This window comes from Sebastes umbrosus, chromosome 8 (genome assembly GCF_015220745.1).
Source record: "Sebastes umbrosus isolate fSebUmb1 chromosome 8, fSebUmb1.pri, whole genome shotgun sequence".
NCBI lineage: Eukaryota > Metazoa > Chordata > Actinopteri > Perciformes > Sebastidae > Sebastes > Sebastes umbrosus.
This window is the reverse complement of record NC_051276.1, coordinates 30,763,857-30,785,667: the sequence shown is the minus strand read 5'-3', so window position 1 is coordinate 30,785,667 and position 21,811 is coordinate 30,763,857. Positions and strand designations below refer to the sequence as shown.

The following is a 21,811-nucleotide window of genomic DNA, read 5'->3' as shown; positions in this document are numbered from 1 at the left end:
TTAAATCTCGTTATATTACGACTATTTTTCTCGTAAAGTTATGATTTTATTCTCGTAAAGTTATGACTTTATTCTCGTAATATTACGACTTTTTTTTCTAGTTAAGGTATAACTTTATCCTAGTAATATTACGACTTTTTTTTGTCATGAAGTTGTGACTTTATTCTCGTAATGACAATTTTTCTCATAAAATTTTGACTTTATTCTCGTAATATTACGACTTTTTTCTCGTAAAGTTATGACTTTATTCTCGTAATATTACGACTTTTTTTTCTAGTTACGGTATAACTTTATCCTAGTAATATTACGACTTTTTTTGTCATGAAGTTGTGACTTTATTCTTGTAATATGACAATTTTTCTCATAAAGTTTTGACTTTATTCTCGTAATATGACTCTTTCTCGTAAAGTTCTGACTTTATTTTCGTAATATTACGACGAAAAAAAAGATATAAAACTCACTTTTTACAATATGGCACCTTTAAGTGAAAGTAAAGAAGTATTATCAACAAAATGTATAATTAAAGTATCAAAAGTAAAAGTAGTCATTATGCAGAACGGCTCCTTTTAAAGTGTTATATTCTTATATAATATTATATTATTCTGTTTTTATCACTAACATATACATTTTAATGTTTCAAGTTCTTCAATTTGGAGTCAATTTAGAAACTTTATATACTACTGGGTAGATTAGTAGTACATTACTGCATCATATCATAAAAGCATATCATGTTTTTTTGATGTAAAAAGTAACTAGTAGCTAAAGTGTCAAATAAATGTAGTTGAGTAAAAAGTAGGCTACAATATTTCCCAAGTAAAGTGCAAGTATGTCAAAATTGTATTTAATTACAGTACTTGAGTAAATGCACTTGGTTACATTGCATCACTGTCTACACTTGTGTCTTTCATGGATTCTATTCCTATTAAGATTTGACATTTCCTACAACACGTGAAGGATGCATCAGCTCCTGACCTTCCTGTTGAGAGGTGGAGGAGTTTGCTGATTTAAGATAATATTAAAGATAGGACCGTTGACTTTCAGACACTGCAAAGGACACCTTCACATTGTTTTACAGGATTTCCTGCGACACCTCAATGCCACCTCACAAAGTCAGTTTCCAGTGGACACCAGAAGCCATTGTTTGTGTTTATCTAAGCAGGATTACAAGTTCTGTAAACAATCAGTGCTCCAAAGAAACAAAATGTTAATACAGACAGAAAAGAACAGTTTATTATCTGAAGTCTTTGTTTTAAGTTTGCAGACCACATCTGGATCAAAACGTTTTAATGCAGACTGTTTAAACACACAGATGTTCAAATTTAGCACATTAATTGGAAATTTTGAATAGAAGAAATGCTCAGAAACAACCCTGGATACGCGTCACGTGGGAATTAGTCATAAGAATAGCATATAACAAAGGTCAATTTTACTTTCCTTTATGAGAAATAATTCCATTTATTCTCTCCACGTTAAAAGAGAGACATACATCACCAACAGTCTGCAGAGATATTGCACAAAAAGTTTACACTGTAAAAGCAGAAAGAGCATTTCAGATCGCACACACACACAACAGTCCTCACACACAGTCACTCAACATCAATGCAGCCTGCAGATGTTCAGCAAAATCATACACACATACGAGAGCAGAGAAACATCTAAAATACACGACCAAAGGCATCTCTTTATCTTAAACTGATCAGCAGCTCCTGAAGAAAGACTTTTCTACATACAAAGCAAACTGTGCTGACCGAAAAAAAAAGAAAAATAGTCAGCTGTGGAGTGTCTTAAAACAAGAGTGGGATGTGAAATCACTCAATTTATGTCTGTCCTCTTTTCAAACCCATTACAGTAGAAGCCAGAGAGCGTTGCAGCACCCAGAGGCTTCCCAGAATCCCGTCAGTCACAATAAATGATGGTAAAAGGTCAGTGATTCCAGGTTTGAGAGGTACAGACAACTAAAAACCTGCTGAAGTGTTATGTGTTTTGGCTACCAGAGTGAAAAGCATGGCTACAATACATAAGGTAAAAGAATAATAGCTTGAGTCCCGTCCTCCTCATGGACAGGGGGGGGGTGTTACGTGTTAGTCACACTGCAATAAGGCTGCGTCTATGAAGAAACGTCTCTCTACATTTCACATCTATTCTCATCAGCTTTAAGATCACTCACACTCACCCACAGTGGGAATGTTTAAGGTTTCATTTAAACACTACGAGACAGAAAATAATCATGTAACTTAATCCAAAATGTTTCAAAAATCATTGTAAGATTCGGTGAGATTTTGATATCACACGTCCAAGCAGCTGTTCGCCGTCTTGGCTCACATTAGAGTTGTTTTGTTTTTTTAGATTGAGGCTCATTGGAGCAATAAAAGTCAATAAACAGGGCCACCCGGTGGGCAACAAACATTATGCCTGCAAGAAAAACACTTTGGACTTTGAAGAATTGAACGGTGACGCGTTTTATGAAATCACAAGATAAGACTGTGAGATTGTCAGAGTTGCCTTGAAGCAGAAGCACAACCGTGGTTAATACTCTTTAAGAATTTTAAGAGCTGAGATCAAACTATTCAAGGTTTGACTCAATCAGAATAACATTGAAGACGTTTCAACAACACATCACCGATATACACAACGTCACACTATTATGTCCGCAGCTGGTATTGAAACACCACACAGATGTTCACCCTTTGAAAGGTTAAAAATAATTCAAATGTTACTTCTTCCCCCGACCAAACCCCATCACTCCTTCAGCCCCCATCAGTCACGATCCAGACACGAGGCCGCCGCCGCCGCCTTCAACCCCTTTCGCACTCTCGTCCCGGCGCCCCATCCCGGATCAGACGGCGTCCGTTCTGTCCATTGTGTTGAGAGCTGGTGGCTGGTGCGTGATGGGAGTTGCAGGAAAAGCAGAAAGGCAGAGAGAGGCGTGTCCGCGAGGACGAGGCAGCGGCATCACATGACTTCACAGCATGAGTTCTGTTTCCGTGCCTGCGGGGTTAACATGAACACACACAGTCAGGCATCTGGCCGTTACACTTTCAGTCCATAGTTAATACGGCGAGTCGTCAGCAGCACTTACAGTCTTGTAGAAGGCTTTGGACTGGTTTCCCAGGTGCTCCGATTTTGCCACAAGATCATCCAGTTTCTCTCCTCTCTCCAGCAGACTCTCCATGGTGTTGTGCTACAGAAACAACATATTTCTTATGTGCAATGTGAAGAGTTTGACTCGACGGGGGAAAATGGAAATGCTACGTAATGTTTCTGGCATGCAGAGTTATAAAACCGAGGCACTGATAATGGTCTTTATGGTTTATAGTGGCGGTTGTGGGGCCCAGAGGATGTGGCTGAGAGGAAACCGCTTCTTGCCCCTCTCAGTTTAGTGCTTTAGTTGTGTAAACGTTCCATATCCTACATGTACACTATGTTCTGCTATAATGCCATATAATTGAGTAACATGCATATATTTCACCCTCTTGATTAAAGTATTATCGGGTCTTATCTTACCAAAATGATCTTTGTCTCATCCAGCTCTGCCTGCACTTTGGTCATTGCATCTGCTTCCTTGGGGTTCTGGAAAAAAACACAACAATCTGTCAGGTACGCTGCTACTGTATGATGATTATTTGGCAGCATTTCGCAAAACAAGATCTTTGATTGGCCACAAACAGATTCATGAATTTAATCTTTATATGTACTCCAGAATAAATCTCAATACTATTTAGTAAACCGGCAACTATATTATAAATACTATAATATTCTCTGACAAACTGACCTGGTATTTAGAGAGGTGAATATCCAGGGCTTTGTAGTTTATGGTTTCAGGATTACCGGAGGGCCAGTCTATACTGTCCACTTGCCTGGAGAACTCCTCTAATACCTGAAAACAATCAGACAACAATCTCAATATTGAAGTTGACAGCAAAGTGCAATAATTATCAGTCTTTATTTACATGTTTTTGTTCCCACCTTGTCTAGCAATGAGAAACAGACTCTCTGTGGGTATTCAGTATCTGCGATGGCCACAGCGCTCAGGTTGTCGTTTCTTACGTACACATGGCACAGGTACTCTGAAAGAAAGTGAAAGCATGTGTGATAAAAATAGCATTTCCTGGTCTAATGGTACGGGTTATCCCCGAGGAAGTTGGCACACTTTAAGAAAAGCAGAAGTGAAAGTGATAGTGTTTCAAATAAATGTTAGTACAAGCGCAGCCACAATGCATGATGATGGCATAGCAGTCACTCTATGGAGAACATTGTGCTGACATTTTTTAACATTGGCTTCATCAAACGTGTCGTTACACATTTCTATCATTTTGATAATCCGGCTTGTTTCATGGCGAGTGAGTGAAAAGGGGTATTAATTACGACTGCGTCATTTTTTAAGATAAATTATCTTTTGAAATTCTGCGATTGGGCTGCTCATTTTTACCTTGTTCTTTGACAGAGGCACGACTTCCTAGTGATGTCCGTTCAACAATCAAGGCACTGGTGAAGGTCATGAACTCCTGAACACTAAAAAAAACGAAAACAATAATGTCATGTCACTGGTGGAAATGTATCCCAGAATGACCAGACAACATTATTTAGACTAAACACTGCATTGTGGCTTGTAGTCATTTATCAAATATGCTGGAAAACCAAACCACCTGACATAAGACAGACCATAATGTTACTAGTTACATACTCTCTGCAATCTACACACAGAAAATGAAAGTCAAACACACATTAAAAATGTTCAATCGGTCAGATCCTGGTTATATCGAGTCAGACCCACCTGGAGCGCTGAAAGAAGCCGAAAGAGGAGAGGTCAAATGCCGACTTGAGGAGGTTTGCTTTGGTGGCTCCTTTATGGTGGATGCTGAGGCTGTAGAGCTTCATGCTGCCGCCGTGTCTGTCAGTCAGTCAGTCAGTCAGTCAGTCAGTCACAGCAGATACGATCACACAGCCCCGATGATCTAATAATACACAAGCAGAATCACATGAGAGAGAGCATTATCCAGCATTATCCAGCTCAGCCGGCTAGCTTCTCTGCTAACAATGTAGCAGCTATAGAAACTTGAGCGAAGTACGATACGATACAACTTTATTGTCAGTTTGCACTGAAATTCATTTTGCATCCATAGGCAGCTCAGTTTGAGAAAAAGTAAGACCCATCAGACAAAAAACAAAACACATCACAATTATTCATACACAACCCATTACAAAATGACACTCTGTCCTCTGGATTTACATGTCTTTAGCAGCACATTAATTATTATTTAGCAACAAGATGGACTGATGGACAAAAGCATTCTTTAACCTGATGCAGGTTAAATGTAGGGACTCTGAATCGCCTCTTGGAGGGCAGAAGTTGATATTCCCCATTTAAAACATGTAAGGGATCAGAAGAGATGCTGTTGGCCAGTCTGAGCATACTCTTGTTCTGAGCTGCTTGAAAGGAGGCTGTCACAGGTTGGCCAATGATCTTCACACACATTTTGATTTGGCTATAAAGTTTAGTTTTACATTTTACAGATATACTACTGAGCCAGGCTGTTCTGCAGAACAACAGGACACTCTGAATCACTGAACTGAAAAATAATCTGGCTACGGGCTCTAAATTCTCTGAGTCTGCGAAGAAAGTAAATGCGCTGCTGTATCTTCTTACAAGTAAATTCAATGTGAGGGGTCCATGATAGGGTGGAGTCTATCATCATAACTCCCAGGTATTTGTATTAAGAGACCTGTTTAATTTCTACATTATGAATTGTAACTGGAGGCAGCTGACAGTCAGGAGGAAGGCCAAAAATAATTTCTTCTGTCTTACTAGTGTTAATGATAAGAGCGTTTTTCTCACACCATTCAATCAGCCAGTCGACATTACACTGATGCAAACTGAGGTCATCGCTGTCAGTCAGCAGAGAAATTAAGGTGGAATCATCAGAGTACTTTATGATATCAATATTTCTCAAATATGTGTTTTTATTTATAAGATACTTTCTGGTTGGAATATTCTTGAGCAGTTCAAGAACTATTTTAAAACAAATTCTCATGTCCATTCTTAATAGATCATACATTACAAGTTACATCTAGATGGATTTCTTAAAGTGGATTATTTAAAAAATACAAGTTTAAAGACCCTGGTGTACTACTTCAGTGGGTTTCAGTCTTATATTTGGGTATTTGTCACAGTATCTGGTGGTAAAACTCCATTCAAACCACCAAATCCTACATTTGTTGATGCACTTGTGTTGCTGAAGCAGTAGGAAGAAAGACCCCTAATTGTTCCATTTCCCAAAGGAAGTGAAGATACATTTAATTTTTTTGCCATTGCTTGGTCCAGTATTACAGCCAGTGTAGTTTTTACACAGATGACAGATGATTTTTGTAGTTTTTACACAGACGGCAGATGATTTTTGTAGTTTTTACACCTATGGCAGATGATTTTTGTAGTTTTTACACCTATGGCAGATGATTTTTGTAGTTTTTACACAGATGACAGATGATTTTTGTAGTTTTTACACAGATGACAGATGATTTTTGTAGTTTTTACACATCCTGATTGCTCTCTTTTGTACTATGCATAATGGTTGTAAGTTGCTTTTATAAGTGTTAAACCCAAAACTTCCACACAGTAATTCAGATATGGTGATAAAAGTGAAGAATACAGACTGTGCAGTGATTTATGTTTAGCTTCTCTGCTATCAATGTAGCAGCTGTAGAAACTTGTTACAGCTGATTAGTGAAAGTAGCCGCCTTGTTGTTATTATTAGCCACCAAGCTAACTAACTATCCTCAGTGTATATGTGTCTCCAGGTAAACTGGTTACCTGACAGTAAGAGGTGCACACTAACAGGTGAGTCTCTGTGTAAATACAGTTTAACACTGAGCTTCTCTGACGTCACATACCTGAGATGCAGTGAAGCATACAGTTAGCTTGAGTTAGCTTCAGATGCTAACTAGAGAGGCCTCGGTTAACTTACCTCAAACTGTTTGATTCCAGTTAAAAACAACCGGATAAACTTCTTATTCCACTCAAACTACAACTAGTAAATGTGTCTAGAAGCCGTCCGGCGACCTAATAACGAGGTATTTAACGTTAAACTCAACTAGTTCTCACTCTGCAGTGAAGTGACCAATCACCACGTCACGATCCTCTCACGGTGCGACGGGATATTTGCTCCGACGGAAAACAAACGCGCTGCTGTGTTCGTAGTTCCGACTGGTTGCAAGACAGGATTTGGTGTGAGATAAGAGTGCAGGAAACGGTGGAGCATGTAATAATGCATTGTGAGAGATATGAGGAAGAAAGAAGGCATTTGATTCAAGGCCTCAAAGATTTTAAAGTACACTTTGATTTAATAGATATTCTACAAAAGAATTCACTAAATGGGTGTTATAGAACATTATTTAAGTATCTTGGACAAATTAATATGATTGGAAAAGTATGAGGTTGTTTGTTTTCTTTTTCTTTTCTTTTTCTTTTTCTTTAATTTATTTTTTTGGGATATAGTAATTATTAGCCAGAATGATCCACACTCCGTCCCACACACACACTATTGCCCCGCCGACACTGGCTCTCCCCCTCTTTCATACACTCTAAATAACACCCCCTACTGTATCCCTCTCTCTCCCTCTGATACCTAATTGTTTGCACTCCGGCAATATTTGCACTATCTGTATATATCATGTTTATTTTGTTTAAAGCTTATTTTGTATATTGTATATTCTTAACATTTCAGTTTTTTTAATTCTATTTTATTCTAACGTTTTTATCTATTTTGTTATTATACTGTTTGACTTGCACCAACATAACCAAAGCAAATTCCTAGTGTAAATCTCTTACACCTGGCAATAAACACAATTCTGATTCTGATTCCATACCAGTTGGTGGCGGTAATGCACCAAATCATTGTTTGCCAACCGCCAATAAACTTTAAAAGAAGAAGAAGGTAAAAGTTGGTAGGATAATATTTACAGTTTTTTCTCATTCACTTTGGCTCAATTCTCTTTTTAAAAAAACAAAAAATAATAAGTTCAAATCTCTAAACAATTAGTTTTTCGTTCACAAAATATTAGAATTTCTCATTTATTCAAGCAAATTGCAGTTGTTTTGGCATGTGTGCAAAAGAGTCAGTACAATAACCACTTGCACATGTCTTACTGATCAAAACTGATGAGTTGATTCTCAGTGAAGTCTCATTCGCTTTGGCTCAACTCTCTTTTTTTCCAAACAATCTCTAAACAATTAGTCTCTAATAATTGTTTAGTCTCTAAACAATTAGTTTTTAGTTCACAACAGATTTAAATTTCTCATTAATTCAAGCAAATTGCACGTGTACAACCACTTGCACATGTCTTGCTGATCAAAACTGATGAGTTGATTCTCAGTGAAGTTGTGGTACTTTTCACAGTTTCTAAATATTCTTTCATCTTGTGAGCCATCACATTCAAAAAGATCCATTCAATTATCAAAATCTGTCAGACATACATGTATATTCCATAAATATCTATGATGAAGAGGTACAGTTTGTTGTTTTTTAACTGAAGTATTGCATTTTTTTTCCATTGTTGCAGGGTTGTTGTTGTTTTCTGGCATTGATGTCATTTTGTGGCAAATTTTCTGTTTGACTTTACATGAAAGATCACATACGATTTTCTGTTTACAGTACATGCAACACATTGCTACACGAATAACTTTACTGTATACATACAAATGTGCATATCCTTTTTCTGTGTGGCTACTACATCATTGCCTTTTCCCAGTAAACCTACTGTTGAAATGGGAATATAAAAAGCTCATTGCGATACAGCATTCAGCTGGACAAACCTGACATTCTGCCTACAGTAAGCAGTCAGTGTCAACAAAACAGAGATTTGTATGTAAGAAACATTTCCATGGTTGAGTGCCATGATGAAAAAACACCTAAATATTTTGACCAGTACGGCTCACATGATGACAAAACAACAAAGCATGAATGAAGTGTTTTTGGTACCTTTTGCAGACATGCAATAGAGTTATGCACTTACAGTTTAGAGAAAGTTAAGACTGTTTAAAAAAAATAGTCATAATGATTGAGAAAAACTTTAATAGATATTATACTGCAAGTATACTTGTATATATTTGTAGCCCACTTTATAAATTATGAAAGTACACTTTTAAGTATACTGTCAGTAAACCACTAGTTTAATAGTTTTTATACTGCAAGTATACTTGTATATACCTGTAGCCCACTTTATAGTTTATGAAAGTACACTTTAAAGTATACTCTCAGTAAACAACTAGTTTTTATACTGCAAGTATAATGGTATATAGTTGTAGCCCACTTCATAGTTCATGAAAGTACACTTTAAAGTATATTCTCAGTAAACCACTAGTTTAATAGTTTTTATACTATAAGTATACTTGTATATACTGTACTTGTTGCCCACTTTATAGTTTATGAAAGTACACCTAGTTTAATAGTTTTATACTGCAGGTATACTTGTAATTTGTAGCCCACTTTTTAGCAGAGATGGGTACTCGAGTCCCACACAGTAACTCGAGACTTGACTTGAGACTTGAGACTCGTCCTCAAAAGACATGAGACCCGACTAAAGTTTTAAACAGCTCGGTGTCCTTGTGAGTCTCCCAAATTTTTTGTCTTCCCAAATGGCACCCTCAATTGATGTTTTCTCTGGTAATCTTGCTCCATTTAACAATTTCCCCCTGGCTACTTAACTCAGTGGTAAGTGTTTTCCATGGCAGAAGTGTGCCTGTAATTCATTTCCAAGGCAACACATTGAAATCGTTTTGGCATGGAAACCACTGAGCCTTTAGGTGCATCTGTTGACAGGACAGCTGCACTGGGGGGAAGAAATTACTTTTTCTTTCCTGGAACTACTTTTGGTTGCGTTAAGATATTGAGGTAACACGGTCAGTAAGAAGGCCAGCTAACTGGAGGTTTGCTTAATATTTTTTGTCAGTTGCAGAATGCATTGTACGTCACTGGAATGAAGGTTTGGATGGGAAACACAGTGTTTTAATCTATTTTTCCTGTTGGATCTGATGGCACATCATCCAGTGAGCTGATGCGGATTTTAACTGGAACTGTTGACAGCAAGAATGAAGACAAATCCACAGGTTTTTACATAGTATATCTGCAGGAATGAAGATGAATCTGTAGTTTTTTTTTAGCATATGATATATATAATAGTGAAAATGAATGCATATATTTTTGTAGGAATGAAGATGAACCCTTATTTTTTCCCTTAAAATATCTGCAAGAAAAGAAAAAATCTGATTTGACCTGCTGCTGAACATTATGTAGATCAGACGTGTTGGGAATATAATAGCGTTTCCCATAAAAGGATAATATTTTGTTTGCACTTCATGCACGGACGCCGAGTTACTGTAAAACACCAGAACAGCAGCAACTTGGGAATCTCCAAAACTTCTGGGAATTTCCTCTTAGAGGACTAATGGTCGGTGGGACACTCAGGATTTAATCCTCGTCGTGATATGGACAAGGTAAAGAAAAATATCTATCTATCTATCTATCTATCTATCTATCTATCTATCTGTCTATCTAAGTAAGTCAGTAGGTCTATATATAGATCAGTAAATAGGTCAATAGTAGCAAAGAATTTCAGTTAATATGTACCCATCAAATAAGTGACTAGATATGTGTGGGTAAAGCAAGTCAAGTGTTGTAATGTTGCATCAGTGCATAGTATCATCTGTTTAAATATTTTATTAAGTGTCATAATTTCAGTGAAGTAACCAGGAGATATGTGATGATGTCATATAACATGCTAGAGGGTATAAATTATGAGCAGTGTTGGATTATTTTAACTGTATGTGTCTTTAGGTCAGTGTGACTTACTTCAGAGAAATATCAGGGCACTGGGGGAGAGGGTCAGCGTTACCTCATGGCGAGAGGTCAGAGCTAAGAAAAGCTCTGACCTCTGCTCAGGTAAACTACCGATGCTGATAAGCAGCGGAGGCCTTGACCTGCACCACACTGCTGTTAGTTTTAGAGGTCATTCATCCCCCTCTGCTGCTAATTTTAGACATGTTGCTAATTTTTACAAATATATGCACAACTCTCTCAATGTTCTCTCATTGAGCAACCCGGTGGCATTGGATGTTAAATAAAAACAATGATGAGTTCAGATCTAAGGGTGTATTTGGTTTGTCATGATGGTGGGCTGTAAAATCTCAAGTCGGGTCACAGGTTACACCTTGACTCATAAAAGCAAAGAATAATTTACCAAATTAACTCTTTTTTGCAAGGTTAAAAGGCTATCTGAGGTTATAAACCCTAAAAGTAATGGTTACTCAGTTATTCACGCTGACAAATCACTGTGATTATTGTGAAATTATGATTATGAAAACCTCTCTGGGCTGAAAAGTCTCTTTTTCAACAGTTGTCTAGGCTAAGATAGCAGCAAATTAAAGTAAATTACAGACAAACAACACAAGGCAAAGTATTCAGAACATATTGTATATCACAAGATCAAGAATATTTTGTGGTAAAACCTTTTTTTTTTAACTATTTAAAATGCCATCATGATAACATAGAATTCATAAATCATATAGGTCAGAATGTAGAATAATTTATTATGATTAAGTAGGGCATGCATTCATTAAACAAGTCAGAAAGTAGGAAAAATAAATAGAAAAAAATCGGAAGAAATATTTTAAGAGATATTAAGAAAACATAAAAAAATATATATTTGTATATATAAATAGAATGAAATTAAAAAAACAAACAAATAAAACAACATAGTAACGGAAATAAAACAAATCAATGTTTTACAGGTGAATTATCATACACGTATGAGGGAAAAGCAGTAGGTCTATTGCAAATTAGATTGCAATACCTTTATTTAATGCAAATTCAGGTCAAATATAGGCAAAAGAAACATTTATATTTATATTATTTATAATAAATAAATAAATAAATAAGTGAGAGAGAAAAAAAGTAAGTGGATGTCAAATAATAAAGAGCATCTCTCTTAGTTATTAAGATTTGTTTTATCAATAAAGGAATACAATAACTGTGTATATTCAATATTAATAGAGCTTCATGTAGAAACAAGTCATAGATGAAGTGATATATATTACATAACTCCATCCAAATGCCTGCAATAAAACTGAGCTGTCCTTCAACCTTCATTTTTGCAAAAAGTAGGTCATGTAGACTTTAGGCTTTTTTGGGTGGGTGGTCGGGGTGGGGGGTGTTGACTCCCGATGGCCAGATGGGGTGAGTTTGGGAAGGGGTTTGGGCGTTTTGCGTGTCCGGTAAGGCCAGCCCACTTCACCTGAGCATAAAAACAGCTGAGGTTCCCATTCAGTGCTACTCTCACACTTCACTGACTCTGCACACACACAGGCTGGACACACACTCACCACACACCTAGAAACACACACACACACACACAGAGAGGCTCATTTAGTTAAACCTGAGACGATGCCGTGTGTCAGCTCTCACATCGACCAGATGGTGAAGATGCCTTGTAGCTACAGCTCTGTGGTTGATGAAATCCTCATGGTAAGATTCACTTTTCTGTCCAGTAAGATTTGGTAGAGGTTTAAATCATTTTTCACTTTATTATCACTGTGGATTTGTGCTTTTATCCAATGTGATGTTATGTAAATTAATCAAAGTCTTTACACACAGACTGTGCCCTGTTGTTTCAGAAGAAACTCTGGGTGAGGACATTGATTGTATTAGATGTTTAGATGATGCTTTGTTCTGTACTTTACTGAAAATATGGTCGTATGTGGGAACTCTGAAGCTCTTCATTTCATTGTTTTGTACTGTAGTAGTGATTTTTTTCTTTCTGTTGCATCTCATTTGTTTCATGTGCTCTGATTCCTTTTTTGCTATTACTGCTTCTGATTTTCCTTCTTGTTTTTCCAAAGTGAAACCTCACTTATCTTTTCAAAATAAGTGTCATATGTATAAAGATAGTTAATTGTTTCTCCTGACCAGCTCTTCTCTCCTGTCGTTGCAGGTCGAACAGGTCCTGTCAGAGTTCAGGCTGAGCAAGGAAGACCTCAAAGAAGTGATGAAGAGGATGCAGCGTGAGATGGACAGAGGACTGCGTTTAGAGACGCACGAAGAGGCCAGCGTCAAAATGCTTCCAACCTACGTCTGCTCCACCCCCGAGGGATCAGGTAGATACTTCCATCATAAGATCATCACTGTATTTTTTTTTGTTTTGGTAAAGTCACCAAGATGTAATCTAATGATTATCACCTGTGCAGGTAAAGCCAGTACGTGCACGTTCAGATGTAGTGTGTGTTTTGACAGAGGTGGGAGATTTCCTGGCTCTGGACCTGGGGGGGACCAACTTCCGCGTGATGCTTGTGAAGGTGGGTGAAGACGAGGAGAGGAGCTGGAAGGTGGAGACCACGAACCAGATGTACTCCATCCCTGAAGATACCATGACAGGCACTGCTGAAATGGTTAGAAGACTCCAGTAGCAATTCTTCTTGATTTCTCATCACCAGTTATTTGTAGTTGTCCACTTGTGGAGCTGATTCAGCTCTATGATGACTGTTTAAAACTATCCAAGAGTGCCAAAAGAGTCTGGTTTTCTGTAAACACCGTTGTAGCATTGACTCTAAACCTCTCAGAATGATTTTAGCACTAATTATAGTGCAGTTTGTCCACATCTCACATCCTCTCTTTCTCTCTTGTCTGCAGCTATTTGACTACATAGCAGAGTGTATGTCAGACTTTCTGGACAAACATCACATCAAGCACAAGAAGCTTCCTCTGGGTTTCACCTTCTCCTTTCCTGTACGACACGAGGACATTGACAAGGTAGGATATTATACTTGTACATTTATTAATTTATTCATGTGTTCATTTATTTATTTGTATTTAATTTAATTTAATTTAATTTTTTTAAATTTTTTTTTAAACTAAATTATTGGGGTTTTCAGAGTGAAACATACAGTGGAAAAATAGGAAAAAGTATTTTATGTACAGGTATTAAGAAGACATAAAAAAATAATAAAAATATATGTATATATAAATACAATGAAAATTAATAAAAGCAAACAGTAATGGAAGTAAAACAAATCAATGTTTTACAGGGGGAATTATCATACACGTATGAGGGAAAAGTAGTAGGCCTATTGGAAATTACATTGCAATACCTTAATCTAATGCAAATTCAGGTCAAATATAGGCAACAGAAAAATGTATCAAAACAATAAATAGATGAATAAATAAATAAATAAATAAATAATAAGTGAGATAGAAAAAAAGTAAGTGGATGTTGAGTATCTCATTAGTGCTTTTGTGAATCATGTTTAATCCAGGCTAGTTTTTGGGAAGGATTAGTGCACTGTTTTTGAAGTGGTTGATGAAGGGTTGCCAGATTTGATAGGATTCGTCTTCACTCCCTTTCAGTGAGAATTTGATTTTTCCCAGATGCAAGTGCTGCATGACATCTTTCATAAGGGCAGAATGGGCTGCAGCCTGTGCTTGCTTCCAGTTTAGAACATATGCCTTTGAACAATACTAAGACCAGTTAAGACTTGCCAGATTTATGAAAGTTCTGTATACTGTATTATAAAGTTTATACATTTACGTTTTTTCCCTCCACAGGGTATCCTGCTGAACTGGACCAAAGGCTTCAAGGCTTCTGGGGTAGAAGGGAACAACGTTGTTGGTTTACTCCGAGATGCTATCAAGAGACGAGGGGTGAGTTACTGCAGATTAGAAACAACACAAGACTGATTTGTAACACCCGTATGCAGCTGGATGACTCTAAATGCATTGTAATTTGGTGTTGCCATCTAGGACTTTGAGATGGATGTGGTTGCCATGGTGAATGACACAGTAGCCACCATGATTTCCTGCTATTACGAGGATCGCAGCTGCGAAGTCGGGATGATTGTTGGTAAGTAATATGCACTCATGAACATATGCAGAGACATGCAGACTCGAGCACATCTAACGGTCGTATTCTTGCCTCTTGTTTTACCAGGCACTGGTTGTAATGCGTGTTACATGGAGGAGATGAGGACCGTGGAGCTGGTGGAAGGGGAGGAGGGCCGGATGTGCGTGAACACGGAGTGGGGGGCGTTCGGAAACAACGGGGAGCTGGAGGAGTTCAGACTGGAGTACGACAGAGTGGTGGACGAGACCTCGATTAACCCCGGACAACAGCTGTGAGTCCATTCATTTCAAACACTCGGTCAAATTCACACACAAGAATCACTCGTTTGACCCGACTCTATATGTGTTCCAACTTCGTCTACTGTGTGTAGTAATATATCATTAAAGGTGATAGATACACATTGTGATTTAAAGCACACTCCCTCCCTCATTCTCTTATTGTTTTTCTGAATTAATCATCCTTATGTGGTAATACTCACCCGACTCTCTCCCGAGGTCTCTGTGTAGTTGCTGAGCTACCACTTGTTTTTCCTGAGGATGTTTGTAAATGGCCAGAGCCCTCATACGTCAGTGGTCAGTCAGCGTGTGGGGTGGTCAGATTAATGACCCCTCTCCGCTGCCTGTCGGCCTAATGGCTGTTTACCTTTTTGCGCTGGTAGACAACTGCTGAGCCCAGCCTCATTGAGCCTCTTAAGCATTGACGTTGTCATCCTCATTCTTTGAAAGAAGAGAAAGTTGTTTGCTTATGTGTGTTTGTGACGTGCATATCCTTCCTGTGTCTTCCTCTCTCGATTTCCCGTTCCCACCCTTCCTATCAATATTTATTTAAAGTTACCGTCTCCTTCTTTTGTCCTCGCCTCCTGTTAGATACGAGAAGCTGATCAGCGGGAAGTACATGGGTGAGCTGGTCCGGCTCGTTCTGATGAAGCTGGTGAATGAAAACCTGCTGTTTAACGGCGAAGCGTCAGAGCTGCTGAAGACACGTGGCAGCTTTGAGACGCGCTATGTCTCACAGATGGAGGGGTGAGCACCGATGAATCCTAACCTCAGGACAACATATAAGACTATATTAATATATGTTGCCTTTAAAAAAATCAGACAAAAGATGATGAAGATGATTATTTATCCAAGCACAGAGGGGGAAAAAAATATAGATATAGCAAAAACAAATACTAATGTAAAGCCTGCTGTGTTATGTAACCGTATGCTGATGACATAAGATTATATAACAGTATTGATGGGGAGTATTGGAAAGCAATCTGGTTGCAGTATTTGTAGAAACTTGATTTAATATTTGAATATTGAGTAAATATAAAATGTGGTATATCTATAATATATATAAACATAGTAGTGATATCATTATTTATGTATTATGTACATAGTGGAACTTTAAACTACTGCTCTTTGTTTTTCAGTGACACCGGGGACAGAAAACAGATCTATAACATCCTGTCCTCGCTGGGCGTCCTGCCGTCAGAGATGGACTGTGACATCGTGCGTCTGGTCTGCGAGAGCGTCTCCACTCGCTCCGCTCACATGTGCGCCGCCGGGCTCGCTGGTGTGATCAACCTGATGCGGGAGCGGCGCAGCCAGGAAGCGCTGAAGATCACAGTGGGGGTCGACGGATCCGTCTACAAGCTGCACCCGTGGTGAGGAATGCCCCAAGTTTAAGATATCTTTCTGAATATATTACATACTAAACAAAGTGATTTAGATTTACCCAGAATGCAGTGCTTAAATTATCTTGACTGAAAAGAACTTCCCAAATCCAGAGAGAACACAAAAAGGAGGTGGGACAGACTGTTTCTTTACACTTAAACGTGTTGTTTCTCTATCTCAGTTTCCGTGAGAGGTTCCACAAAATCGTCAGGGACCTCACGCCCCACTGTGAGATCACCTTCATCCAGTCGGAGGAGGGGAGCGGCCGCGGAGCCGCCCTCATCTCAGCGGTGGCCTGTAAGATGGCCGCGTGCATGCTGACACAGTAAAGGGAGCTGAGTGCCGCACTGAGCCGTCTCCCGGCAGCACGGCGGCGAAGCAAGCCTGAACTCTGATCTAGAGAACACTGATGACACGTCATCCACCGTCGGCAGCTCCGGCCTCTTTCAGGCTCTGGGGGATGTGTGTCAGCAAACTGGACGCTCACAGCTGGAAGATGTACAGACAAGAAAGCAGCTTGTATTATAAAGTATTCGGTAGCGTTAGACCAACTCGTAGCAATTTCAGTGTTTCTGAACCGTGTGTGTCACTGCCTGTTGATGGTGTTTGGGTATGAAGTGGCCCATTTAAAAAAACACCTGATGTATTATTGATGATATATTATAATACCCGGATTATTTTTGTAAATGCTGCTGTAAACTATGACTAAATCAAATTCATTGCTTTGTTGTGTAGTAATTTCTATTTGTGAGTAATGAAATATGTCTTTGGTAAATTGTATATTTAAATGTTATGTTCACAACAAATAGCCGGTAGGTTGTAGTTTTTCACGTGTGCATGATGAAATGTGCTTTGGATGTGAATAACTGTAAATAAAATTGCTTAATTAAACTAAACTATTATACTTTAAATGTATGTTATTGTTTTTTTTGATTGACAAATATGACTATTTTGCTAATCGTTTTGAGTCATTTTTTAAGAAAACAAAGTCCAAATTCTCTGATTCCAGCTTCTTAAATGTGAATATTTTCTGGGTTCTTTAGTCCTCTATGACAGTAAACTGAATATCTTTGAGTTGTGGACAAAACAAGACATTTGAGGACGTTACCTTGGTCTTTGGGGAAACACTGATCGACATTTTTCACCATTTTCTGACATTTTAAAGACCAAACAACTAATCGATCGATCGAGAAAATAATCGACAATGAAAATAATCTTTAGTTGCAGCCACAGCTGAAATGAATTAGCAGATGTTTTTTTTAGGTTATGTGAACCTGTAAACAAATCTTGAAGTTGTGACTTATTGTCACATTTGAACAGGAAACTGCTGTCCAAAGTAAATCAAGACACATTTTAAGTGTTGTCCCTACTTATTTCACTTGGTCCTAGATAATACAACAGCTGCTATATTTTAAGTGGGTTTTATTTGATCACAGTCATTTTCATTTAAACAGTTTTAAAAAGGTATGAAATAAAAACAGAATAGTCCCTCTGTCCTTGGGAGACCCCTGAGTTCATCATATCTCATTTGCTGGAATAACAGAAAATCATTATATTTGTCGTAAATGTAGCATTGCACAATGTTGTTACTGAAGTCCTGATAATAGTGCACATAAAACATACATTAAAGTTACAAGCACGGCTTCATTTGACCTCTAAAGTGCAATGTTATTTGGTTTAGTGACTGTCAATCGTCAGAGGTCACTTTCCCCCCGTCTCCTCTCTGCTCTTCGTATCTCTATTTTCCAGCCCAGAGGAATCCTGCATGGCTGCTTCACCTCTTATCAGGTCCCTTCAGTGACACACAGAGAGCAGCGATGGCCATGTAAGGGACTGAGCTGCCCACCACAGGCTATTATAGGAGGGCAGAAGATAAGACAGGCCGTACATAAACCCACCCCAGCATCACACCTCGGCTGGGAGTTCATCATACCATCATTCAGACATGGTAAGTCACTTTCAGTCAGTGATGATTTAAAAAGGGGATTCCTTTATTCCTTGTATTCTTAGCAAAGATATACTTTTGTAAACTTACTCAGTTTGTGTTGATCTTCTCAGGCGAGTAAGAAGGCGTCCAATAAAAGACAGAGGGGAGCACAGAAGTCTTGCTCCAATGTCTTCTCCATGTTTGAGCAGTCCCAGATACAGGAGTTCAAAGAGGTACAGTACTGCATCTTGTCCTACATTCACACAGCAGCTCCCTTTGAAACTTCTATTGCAGGACATTTGTGTAGGAACCTGTGATTTTGTGATTTTCAAATCCATGCAAGGGAAGGGAAACAGGGAGAGGGAATTTATAGAAATGATTGGAGCGCCCTTATAAACAAACTGCATGGATGAAAAGTACATGCCCACTGCAAACCATTTTATTTCATGCAAGAGAGATTAAAAATGTAGAATAATTTTGAGTTAATAGATTCTCTAAAGCCTGTCTACATTTTGTTAATTTCAACCAAAAACAATGAAATTAAAATAATTGTTTCACATTTTTAAGTTAATTTATCAGTATCCAGAAAAAAGTGTACTGCCGTAATTACCCTTGGCTATTTTTTTAGCAAACAGCTTATTGTACAAGAAGCCCTATAAAATATTAATGCATAACTCCTTACATCAATTTTCAACAATAATGAATAATGTAGCAGTTCCCTTGGAGATGCATTAAATAAACTTCTGAAGCACCAATTGTAAAGAGCAAATTTTACATTTACTATTCATTAATAATGGTTTGTCCGACTAAATTCACCTCTTTTGGACTCTTGTCAGTGAAAAGGAAGAAAAGTTTTAAATATAACTCATCTGGTTATTAAGGAAGAAGTGATTATAGTGAACTGTGCCGGGTGAAATATAGCTCCTCTTTAGTATTTCTATCATTTAAATGAATGCTAATCAGCCTGCATGCACTTGTGAAAACTTGTAAATCAAAAGAAAAATGTTTCAAATATGTGCCTATTTCATATTTTGTTGGTGTTTTATCCTGCAGGCTTTTGGTTGCATTGACCAAGACAGAGACGGTGTTATCAAAAAACAGGACCTGAAGCAGACCTATGGACAGCTGGGTATTCACTTCTTTATCTTTTTAATCTATTAATGTATACCTAAAAATAGAAAAGGCTTTACTGATATAACCTGCTTCTGATATATTTGTTTAAATTGTGTGTTTGTGTACCAGGGAAGCTTAACGTGAACGATGAGGAGCTGGATGAGATGTTGAACGAGGGGAAGGGTCCCATCAACTTCACCGTCTTCCTGACTCTTTTTGGGGAGAAACTCAACGGTGAGAGCTTCTCTCAGATATCCCAAAAATATTTGATATTTATTTAATGAACCTTTAGAAGATGCTTTGTTTTCCTCCAGGCACCGATCCTGAAGACACCATACTCGCTGCCTTCAAACTTTTTGACCCCAATGGGACGGGCTTTGTTAACAAGGATGAGTAAGATACATTTTATTCAATATTTTTCACATTATTCATATTTGTCAAATTAGCCGTAACACTACTGTATCATATTTATCCTTTTACATTGTTTTGTGTCTTGTTTATCCAGGTTTAAACGGTTACTGATGAACCAGGCTGATAAATTCACAGCAGAGGAGGTTTGTGTTTTCTATCTGTATACTGACAGACTCTCAAACTGTTCTTTAAGATAATCATTGTCACTTGATAAACCTCCAGGTGGATCAGGCCTTCCTTCTCGCTCCCATCGACCCGACTGGCAACATCGACTACAAGTCGCTCTGCTACACCATCACGCACGGAGACGAGAAGGAGGAATCCTAACCAGGACTGTAGTCAGGTCACATCAGGTCATCTAAACATGCAGATAACTGTTTTTAAACTGGCTGGTTCTCATTCAGAAACATTAATGATTGGTGGAATAATGTTGTAATATCTGATTCATTCAATCTCAGCTGTCTAACTGGTGTGTTTTTTCATTTGTTTGTATGCTATTGAGAATAAAGTTTACCTCAAATGCTCGTTTTGTTAAGCAACACTGTATATGGAATAAGACTAAAAAGTCCTGCTGTGATCCAAAAGGAAAAATTCTGAACATCACACACAGAAAAAGTCCTATCGGTGATTATTTCAATAAATAAACTAAATTTAACTCAACTTATCAGGAAATATGTAACTTGAGTCAGAATCTTATCCACACACTACACAAAATTACATTCAAAGTAAAGGAAAATTATATAAAGACAGGAGAGGATTAGAGAGGGGTTAACACCTAATTTAGGTGAATATAATATTTTTGCTTCAGATTATGAATAATTGTCAGTAGTCATTTTGTTCCTCTGTATATTGAGAGATCGCATGATGAAACATAAAATAAAATAAAATAAATAAAATAAATAAAATAAATAAAATAAATAAAATAAAATAAAATAAAATAAAATAAAATAAAACAAAATAAAACAAAACAAAATAAATAAAATAAAATAAAAGCTGAAGTACAGAAGATGTCAGCGGTCCCATCCCATTCACAGAGGCCTCACTGCTGCTCCATTCTTTGGCGACACTGTTGCCATGGATACAACAACAAACACCTCCATAAGCTCCACGGCCACATTTTGCTGCTCGCACAGCAAACAGCCAGTCAACATCAGGAGGACCAGGAGGAGTGTGTGAAATACTGCAGGGCCAGCTCCACCTTTAGCACATCTGCAACAAGCAGAGCTTGAGCTGGATTTCTGAAATCAGAAGATCTAGTGGCAGAGATGCCTATTGCATCTGGAGCTGCAGGCAGGGTGGATGTGGGAGTAGATAACAGCATGACATGGACTCCAGATGGACTGAGGAGGGGGACCAAACCTGCCAACAGGAACTGTGACTCATATCTGCAAAGGTGGGTACAATACTGCACGTGTGTACTGACGTGTAACGAGTTTACCCTTCGAATTTAATATATAAGTGACTCTTTTCAGTACACAGAACAGAGAATTGTCTGCATTATTTACATTCAAAGCACATTATAGGGATGTTAATACAGGAAATACAACATTTTTAGTTGTAAATTTGGTTCCATTGTGTTTCTTTTACTGATAAAAGCACTAAATAGAAAATGTAGCAGTGCTGCAGGCCAAATCTGTAAAATTGTAACTGTTAAATTGCAGGTAATATATTCATACATTTTGTGTAGAATGGGTATATTTGGTGGTCACCTCTAATTCGTTTAGTCCCACTGCAGATGTTATACTGTAAAACCAACCAGCTGACAAAAGTGCATGCAGATGTAATCATGGAGACACACTCATTCTCCAGTTTTCCAGCA

The 21,811-nt window shown here is 38.0% G+C and overlaps 3 protein-coding genes across 6 annotated transcripts; 2 read left to right on the top strand and 1 right to left on the bottom strand.

The window, feature by feature from the left end:
• Positions 1-1,204: 1,204 nt before the first annotated feature.
• ykt6 (YKT6 v-SNARE homolog (S. cerevisiae)) lies at positions 1,205-7,195 on the bottom strand. 2 transcript variants are annotated; one of them, XM_037778410.1, is made up of 8 exons: positions 6,963-7,195; positions 4,775-4,955; positions 4,430-4,512; positions 3,967-4,067; positions 3,773-3,877; positions 3,505-3,570; positions 3,080-3,181; positions 1,205-2,988 (listed from the first exon to the last, which is right to left on the bottom strand). In XM_037778410.1, exons 2-8 carry the CDS (start codon positions 4,876-4,878, stop codon positions 2,953-2,955), a joined length of 597 nt encoding a protein of 198 aa, XP_037634338.1. In that variant the 5' UTR covers positions 4,879-4,955; positions 6,963-7,195; the 3' UTR covers positions 1,205-2,952. The 2 variants fall into 2 exon arrangements, with proteins under 2 accessions (XP_037634338.1, XP_037634337.1); XM_037778409.1 differs by having other exon boundaries at positions 4,775-4,959; positions 6,965-7,194.
• Positions 7,196-10,097: 2,902 nt separating this feature from the next.
• Positions 10,098-17,452, top strand: gck (glucokinase (hexokinase 4)). 3 transcript variants are annotated; one of them, XM_037776639.1, is made up of 10 exons: positions 10,098-10,489; positions 12,982-13,144; positions 13,281-13,435; positions 13,677-13,796; positions 14,589-14,684; positions 14,784-14,883; positions 14,971-15,154; positions 15,750-15,905; positions 16,298-16,531; positions 16,723-16,870. In XM_037776639.1, the coding sequence occupies exons 1-10, from the start codon at positions 10,481-10,483 to the stop codon at positions 16,868-16,870; spliced, it is 1,365 nt and encodes a 454-aa protein (XP_037632567.1). In that variant the 5' UTR covers positions 10,098-10,480. The 3 variants fall into 3 exon arrangements, with proteins under 3 accessions (XP_037632567.1, XP_037632566.1, XP_037632568.1); XM_037776638.1 differs by lacking the exon at positions 10,098-10,489 and adding an exon at positions 12,435-12,515 and having other exon boundaries at positions 16,723-17,452; XM_037776640.1 differs by lacking the exons at positions 10,098-10,489; positions 12,982-13,144; positions 13,281-13,435; positions 13,677-13,796 and adding an exon at positions 14,332-14,510 and having other exon boundaries at positions 16,723-17,452.
• Positions 17,453-18,384: 932 nt separating this feature from the next.
• Positions 18,385-20,516, top strand: myl7 (myosin, light chain 7, regulatory). Its single transcript, XM_037778264.1, has 7 exons — positions 18,385-18,489; positions 18,600-18,701; positions 19,522-19,597; positions 19,711-19,815; positions 19,896-19,974; positions 20,087-20,135; positions 20,215-20,516. The coding sequence occupies exons 1-7, from the start codon at positions 18,487-18,489 to the stop codon at positions 20,317-20,319; spliced, it is 519 nt and encodes a 172-aa protein (XP_037634192.1). The 5' UTR covers positions 18,385-18,486; the 3' UTR covers positions 20,320-20,516.
• The last annotated feature ends 1,295 nt before the right edge of the window (positions 20,517-21,811 follow it).